The following is a 7,829-nucleotide window of genomic DNA, read 5'->3' as shown; positions in this document are numbered from 1 at the left end:
TGGGGTGGGGTGGAAGGCGGAGAAACCAGGAAAGGTGGGGAGCTACAGACCTAGCTGCTCCCCTCCCCCTAGAGTTCAGCCACATGGTTCTCAGAACTTGAGAGAGCAGCCCCTTTCTACTAGTAATATACACGTTAAAAGCTCTTACCTGGGAGAGTTTTATCCCCCCCCCACTATATATAAAAAACTGTTTTGGGGAAAGACTCTGTGCCGGATCAATGGCACACGCACTTTCTGAGCAGCACTTCAAAACGTATGAACAAGTGGAAAATTGGGTCTCTGAATAGTTTGTCTCAAAACAAGAAAAGTTCTATTGGGACGGTATCCACAAATTACATGGGGAAAATGTGTAGCTAGGGATGGACATTACTTTGAATAAAGCACTTTTGATGTTTCTCTTGAAATTACCGTATTTTCTTTGATTACAAAATCCGTATTAACCGGTTAATAATGCGGATTGGCTATTAACTGGTTAATATTGCCAATAGAACTTTTCTTGTTTTGAGGCAAACCATCCAGAGACCCAATTTTCCACTTCTTCGTACGTTTTGAAGTGCTGCTCAGAAAGTGCGTGTGCCATCGATCGGAACAAGTGGTCATCTGAAGGAGCAATACAACAAAACAGCATACATATCAAATCGCATACATATCAACATATGTGTAACTCCATCTATTGGAAAAAATCCACATTATTAACCGGGACACCTAGTACTCCTGCCAAGGGCCAAAGACAGGCCCAGCTGGCTGCCTGTGAGGATCAAGGCAGGGCAGCACCGCCCCAGCCCAGCCCTGAGCTGAGGGGTGTCCACAAAAATAGGAAGTGAAGCCCACGTGGAGCCAGCATTGGGGGGCATGAGGCCCCACTGAGCCTCTCTCACAGGCCCAGGACTGAGCTGGGCCTTCAGTGGGAGGAAGCAACACAGCCCCAGAGGCAGCCCCAAAGCCTGGCTTGGAGGCTCAGGCAGCTCAGGGGTCTGTCTGCTAGACGTCCCCCAGGCGTGGGCTGGTGGCCTGTCACCACCACTCTGGGCTTTCCTAGGGCTCCTGTGAGGAGGACTGGGGCTGCCCTGAGATTCAGGCAGGGGATGAGGGGGCTGATGGAGTCTGGCATAAAGACCCATGGACAAAGCAACTTGTTTGGCTTCAGGCTGAGCCGGGGCCCAGGGCCTGTGCTCCCTCAGCGGCTGCCCTGGCGGTGGCCCTGACAGCTCCCAGCCCTTTCTGGCCTTGGGTACCCTGGGAACATATGTGAGGGGCAGGAAATGAGGGGGACTCTAGAAAGTGCCTGGACAGGGCTGGAGTCTGTCTTGGGGTGCTGGAGAGGCAGGGGCATTTTGGTCACACCCTCAGAGCTCCCTTTCCTCAGGCAACCAGCATAGGCTTAGGCCCTGCCACCAGCTCTAGCTTGAAGGGCCAAGGCGCTGTGTGGCGTGAGCCTGGGAAGGGAGGCAGGAAGGAAGGCCCAGCCCACCAGGTCTTTGTGAGTGGACTTCCTGAGGAGTGTCCCTCCTGCCTCCTGGCCTCCCGCCCCTGCACACACACACACACACACACACACACACACACACACACACAGAATTCTGTGCACATAGACCTACTTGCAGATATACACAGTCTCACACAAGGCCCTGTGCACAGAGATCTGCCCACAGCAAACAGATAGACAGATAGACAGACAGACACACACACACACACACACACACACACACACACAGAATTATGTGCACAACGACCTACTTGCAGATATACACAGTCTCACACAAGGCCCTGTGCACAGAGATCTGCCCACAGCAAACAGATAGATAGATAGACAGACAGAAACACACACACACACATGCGCACAGGGTCCCATGAACAGATATGTTCTGTGTGCACACAGGAGTGAAGCGTGCACAAACACATACACTTACGTACACAGTCCTGTGCGCACACACATACACTCTCAGGAACTTCTGGGAGAGGCACCCCTATCCGGACAAGGGCAAGTGGAGGGTGGGTGGGGGCAGAGGTGAGGGATTCTTACCAATGTACAGCCCCTGCAGGCCCACCTCCGGGACAGCCAGCATCTTTGCAGGCCCTGAGGCTGTGAACAGGAACAGACATGCAAATGACATTTATTTGTTCCTTTGTTCCCTCATGGAATGCTTACTTGTTTTATTTATTTATTTTTGGCTGGAGTCTTTTGAAGCAAATACCAGACACCATGTTGTTTCACCTATAAATTCTTCAATATGTCTCTCCAACAGATAGACTTTTAAAAACATTGCCACAGCACCATTATCATGTGTAACAAAATTAATTCCTTAATCTCATCTAATGCTCAGTCCACCGCCCCAGCTTTTCTCAAAAAGGTCTTTTTTTAACAGTTGCTTTGTTGGAATCAGGATGGTCCTAAATGTTTTTGGTGCCCAGTCTGTGCCAGGTGCTGGGGGACATCAGAGACAGACCCAGAGAGACACTGTCTCTGCCCCAGGGGCCCACAACCTGGCGGGGAACTGCTTATCTATACTAATAAAAGGGTAATATGCTAATTAGACTGTGAGATCTTCTGGACGTCCTTCTGGACAAAGCCATGGTGGCAGGGCTGAGGCAGAGGCGGTTAGGGGTGATCAGGCCAGCAGAGGGGGCAGTTGGGGGCAAGCAGGCTGGCAGTGGGGGGCAGTTGGGGGCGATCAGGCTGGTAGGAGAGGCAGTGGGGGCAAGCAGGCCAGCAGGAGGGGCAGTTGGGGATGATCAGGCCGGCAAGGGGGGGCAGTAGGGGGTGAGCAGGCTGGTGGAGAGAGCAGTTGGGGGCGAGCAGGCTGGCAGGCAGAGTGGTTAGGGGCAATCAAGCAGGCAGGCAGGTGAGCAGTTAGGAGCCAGCGGTCCCAGATTGCGAGGGGGTTGTCTGACTGCCGGTTTAGGCCTGATCTCACAGTCAGACATCCCCCGAGGGGTCCCAGATTAGAGAGGGTGCAGGTTGGGCTGAGGGACACCCCCCATGCATGAATTTCATGCACTGGGCCACTAGTAATCAGATAAACACCCAAGTGGATTTGATGTTACAAATGATGCAGTCAAGGTCACAGCTGGTTACAAGCACGGCAGAGAGGAGAACATGGTAAGGCTGGAGAGAGGGGCTGGCCTGGCCCGGCCCTGCAGGCAGGCCCTCGTGGACCCTATTTTAGATTTGGTTTTACATAAAGGGCAACAGCAAATCTTGAACGTTTTTTTTAAATATAGTTTTTAAATTGATTTCAGAGAGGAAGGGAGAGGGAGAGAGAGATAGAGACATCAATGATGAGAGAGATTCATTGATCGGCAGCCTCCTGCAGGCCCCACACTGGGGATCGAGCCAACAACCATGGCATATGCCCCAAACAGGGCTCAACCATGACCTCCTGGTTCATAGGTTGATGCTCAACCACTGAGCTACACCGGCTGGGCAATCTTGAAAGTTTTGAAGCGGCAGAGTGGAGGTGGGGGCATGACTGGATTTGCGTTTTTAAAAGTTCCTCTGGCTGCATGGGGGTGTGGGATGCAGTGGGACAGTATGGAAGCAGAAGCCCAATCAGGGCTCCAGGTGACTGATGATGCTCATGGCTGTGTATCTTGAAACAGAAGTAGGTACAATTAAGTTAGAGGTTAAAACCAACAGGGCTGATGGAGGTGGCAGGATTGGATATGGGGATTAAGTTGTCAAGGATGACAGTATCTGATTCAAACTGGCAGGTGGGTGGTGAGATGGAGAACACTGGAGAAGGCAAGCTCCCCTGACCCCTACCCTACCCACAGACACAGGCCTGCAGGGCGCAAGGAGCAGTGTTCTGGCTGGAGTTCAGGAACTGCCAGAGGAGCCAGAGGATATATGCTCTAGAGGTCAGGGAGAAGCTGAGGTGGAGATGTGTGTCTGGTGGTCATTGGCAGAAAGCAGAGTGCGGGAAGGGAAGGGAAAGGACCCTTCGCATAAAGGCTGACTCCAGAAGGTGGGATGGCCGAGGAGACCTAGATGCCTGCTGTGGTTTCATGGCATCTCAGTTGTTAGATGAGACTGGAAACAGCTGTGTGAATGGCCCAGAGCTGCATTTGGGTGGAATGACGAGAAGGGGTGGGAGTCAGGTAAGCCTAGGTGAGGAGAGAGCAGAGGGTAGGCGAATGGAGCTAGCACTTCCAGGAAGGTGGCTGAGATCAGGGAGCTGATGTATGGGCAATACCCGGGAGGAGCAAAAAGCTTAAGGGGAGCTGCCCAGAGCCCACTCCCTCTCTGTAGCCAGGAAGTTTTGCTAATAGAACACCAACAGACACAGGTGGGCACTGTCATATCCCCCCCCCACACACACACACATATACATCCTTGCTAATGCACAGTTCACACAACTCAGCCCCGTCATGCACAGACATCCAGGCATGTCCAGGATACTCTGACATGGCCAGCACCATGGAGATTTCCAGATACATTCAATCCTGCTATCATTGGAGGTGCAAAGTTGGATGTCCAGGAATCAGAATCAGGGGGAAAGACAGGGGCGTTCACAGAGCACAGAGATGCTGAGAAAGGGAAAGCAAATAGATGGGGTGTGTACAGGCTTTGAGAGCCAGGGACAGGAGCCCAGTTCAGGGTGATGGAGTGGCATGCTGGAGCTGATTCCCACCAGCTGGCAAAAGCAGATTCTCTACATCTCTTCCCAATTCCACATTCATTGACATCACATTGGTAGCTTGAAATCAGCCATGGTGGGAGCATTTACACCACAGAAACTGGCAAACACTGCAAATCAGGGTTTTCTCCCTTTTGTAGTGTTGACTGTAAAACATTTACCAGCACACAGTGGATCTAGGCCACAAAGGAGAAGCTGGCAGCCCTATTTGTACATCATTTCAATTCTTCAGCAAAAATTTACCGAGCATTTCTTTGTGCCAAGTTCTGAGCTAAGTGCCGGAGAAACACTTTGTTGAATGAATGGATGGATTTTCTGGACCAAGGCGATTATACCTGGAGGAGAAACAATCTAGAACCACCAGGAAAAAAAGAGTTAGGAGTCGTCACTCTAAGCTGGATTCCACATCTAAATTGAGTGCCTATAATTCGCCAGCTGCCTGAAGCTGGTCCAGTTACCTCTCATTTCTGAGTGTGTGATTCACTGAGTGCCTTACACTGGGGTCTCAGGGCTGGCAAGGACCTATTATGGCATCTGGGTGGAGTGTATCCTGGTTGCCTCTCTGTGCCCTGGTGCCTTTTCTGCAGAATGGGTTGCACAGGGGGCTTGGGAGGATCAAGTTCAGGTAAAAAAGGTGGTTGAGCCCTGGCCGGTTTGGATCAGTGGATAGAGCATCGGCCTGGGGACTGAAGGGTCCCGGGTTCGATTCCAGTCAAGGGCTGCTTGATCCCCAGTGGGGAACGTGCAGGAGGCTGCCATTTGATGTTTCTATCTGTCCCTTTCCCTTCCTCTCTGAAATCAATAAAAATATGTTTTTTAAAAAGTAGGTGGTTGACAAAAGGCAGGGAGTTGGACAGATGTGAGTAGTATTCTTTCCCTTCATGATGTGTATTCTGAATTTCTCTTCTTAGAAGATTTTGGTCTTATTGAGAGTTTATTCTAGTCATGCTTCATTCTTTAGGGAGGGAGGGAAGACCAAAATCAATTTGTGTTAAAGAAGGAGGATTCTGCCAGCTGGCATAGCTCAGTGGTTGAGCGTTGACCTATGAACCAGGAGGTCCCGGTTCGATTCCTGGTCAAGGCACATGCCTGGATTGTGGGCTTGATCCCCACTGTGGGGCTGATCAATGATTCTCTCTCGTCATTGATGTGTCTATCTCTCTCTCCCTCTCCCTTCCTCTATGAAATCAATAAAAAAATATATTTTTAAAAAAAGGAGGATCCTGCTGATTCCTTGAGAGTTGGAGGTGGAGGGAGTGGCAGCACCATCTGTCTTCAGGACATGCCCCCTCACCCCCACCATGCACACACACTCAGAACTATTTAAGGAGAATGATGAACATGGGGCTCAGGACCACCTCCGCTCCCAAAAGCTGTATGTCTGGGCAGAGTCCACGGCTGGAAATGGGGTGAGGAAGACGCTGTCCCAGGGGCCTGTTAATTTCAGATTACTGCTGCTTGGGTTTAAGAATCATTGGGTGGGGCAGTTTGATTTACACAGAAAGTAACTTCATTTCCTGACTACAAGCACAGGCTAAACTCTGGCCCCAACCTGACCCCTACCCTACCCACAGACACAGATCCTTAACCCTGCCCATGCACTGACCCATTCTTGCCCTCGGACTGATGACCCCTGGCCCTTGACCTCATATTGACCTCTAATCTTCAGTTTCACCATGACTTCTGGCACTGACTTCTATCCAATTGACATGATCAACCAGTCATTGGGGATCAGGACAGGGTGTGGCTGAGTAGGGACTTGAAACTGGAGACCCCCATCCTAGACAGTCCCCCCAAATCACAAGGCCTAGGACTTCTTGCCTGATGGAGAGAATTCTCCAAGGATCTATTCCTGGGGTGAGGGTGTTGAGGTCGAGGGCACGTGATGTTGCTGGATTTCAGGGCTCCACATGTACCTGTCCTCTGCCCGTGAGGACAAAGAGCCCACCCAGATTTTTACAGCTCCCCCCTCTCTCCCACCTATTCCCAGCTTCTCCCACCCGCTGCTCTCTCTCAGCATCTGCCAGCCCTTTAATGGCACAGGACTGGACTCAGCAGGCAAAGGGAGGCCACAGGCATGTCTCTCAGGCCAGAGAGTGGGCCCACCAGGCCCCAGAGGCAGATCAGAAACCCCAAAGGGCTGCTCCCGTCCAGTCTCTCCTGGAGGGACCGGTGGGAGGCTGCCTCCTTCTGCACTGGGGCAGGGGTGACAGAAATGGCCCCTCCCGTCTTTCCATGCATCCTGCCCCACCCAGTGGGTCCTCATCATGGGAGCAGCCAGTTCATAAACAACCTCTGTCCCACAGAGCCGGGCCCTGCAGCCCCTCCCATCCTCTGCCCACCAGTCCCCCATCACCTCCCTTACCTTCTGGGGCAACCGGCTGCCTTTGCTCTCACAGCGAGTCCATATTTTCGCGCCCACTCCATCCCAGGCTCTCTCCCCCACACAAGCCTGCTTCACAGACAGCTCCACCGGCCTGCAGGGAGCCCAGACCCACCCCACCTGGACCCGGAAGCTAGCCTCACAGAGGAAAACCAGAGTTCCCCCGCTCAGGAGGCCGGACCCCAGTCTGCAACTGTGGCACCCCGGCCACCCAGCCACTCCAGACCTTCTGGGACCACAGGGCCCGGGACCAGCGCCCCTCCCATCCTAGACGTCCCCCCAACACACACACACATGCACACACACACACCAGGTATCTACCTCAGGTCTAGGCACTCTGCCCTCCACAAATGGGCCCCTGGTGCAGCCCCCGAGCCTCACCACTCCCACCCCCAACCCCACCACCACTCCATAGCAAGGAGTCTGTCCGGGTGTTCAATAGAGAAGGATGTTTCCTCCAATCACGGCAGGACTGGCCCAGGTGGAGCAAAGGAGCAGAAGCACAGGAGGCAGGTGTGCTGGAGGGCAGGGGATGGGGCTGGAGGTCAGGGCTGGGAAGGGCAGCCTGAGAGGTCAGTCAAGGGCAGTCCACACCTGGGATCTTCTGCTTTAGCTAATGGGGAGCCATGGAAAGTATGGGAGTGGTGATGCAATGAGACCACATTTGCACCTTTTTTTAAAAAATATATTTTATTGATTTTTTACAGAGAGGAAGGGAGAGGGATAGAGAGTTAGAAACTCCATGAGAGAGAAACATCGACCAGCTGCCTCCTGCACACTCCCTACTGGGGATGTGCCCACAACCAAGG

The 7,829-nt window shown here is 52.5% G+C and overlaps 1 protein-coding gene across 2 annotated transcripts in view; it reads right to left on the bottom strand.

Moving 5' to 3' along the window:
* Positions 1 to 4,960, bottom strand: part of HSPA12B (heat shock protein family A (Hsp70) member 12B) — a 16,766-nt gene extending 11,806 nt beyond the window's left edge. Inside the window, exons 1-2 of one of the 2 annotated variants that reach the window (XM_014462342.2) lie at positions 4,881 to 4,960; positions 2,024 to 2,083 (exon numbers count right to left, since the gene is read on the bottom strand). In XM_014462342.2, the coding sequence (XP_014317828.1) occupies positions 2,024 to 2,083; positions 4,881 to 4,887 (67 nt within the window). In that variant the 5' untranslated portion in view covers positions 4,888 to 4,960. The remainder of the gene's footprint in view (positions 1 to 2,023; positions 2,084 to 4,880) is intronic. The other variant, XM_023760275.1, reaches the window with a different exon arrangement.
* Positions 4,961 to 7,829: the final 2,869 nt, after the last annotated feature.

Source organism: Myotis lucifugus, unplaced genomic scaffold, assembly GCF_000147115.1.
Source record: "Myotis lucifugus unplaced genomic scaffold, Myoluc2.0 scaffold_178, whole genome shotgun sequence".
NCBI lineage: Eukaryota > Metazoa > Chordata > Mammalia > Chiroptera > Vespertilionidae > Myotis > Myotis lucifugus.
This window is presented reverse-complemented; position numbering and strand designations above follow the sequence as displayed.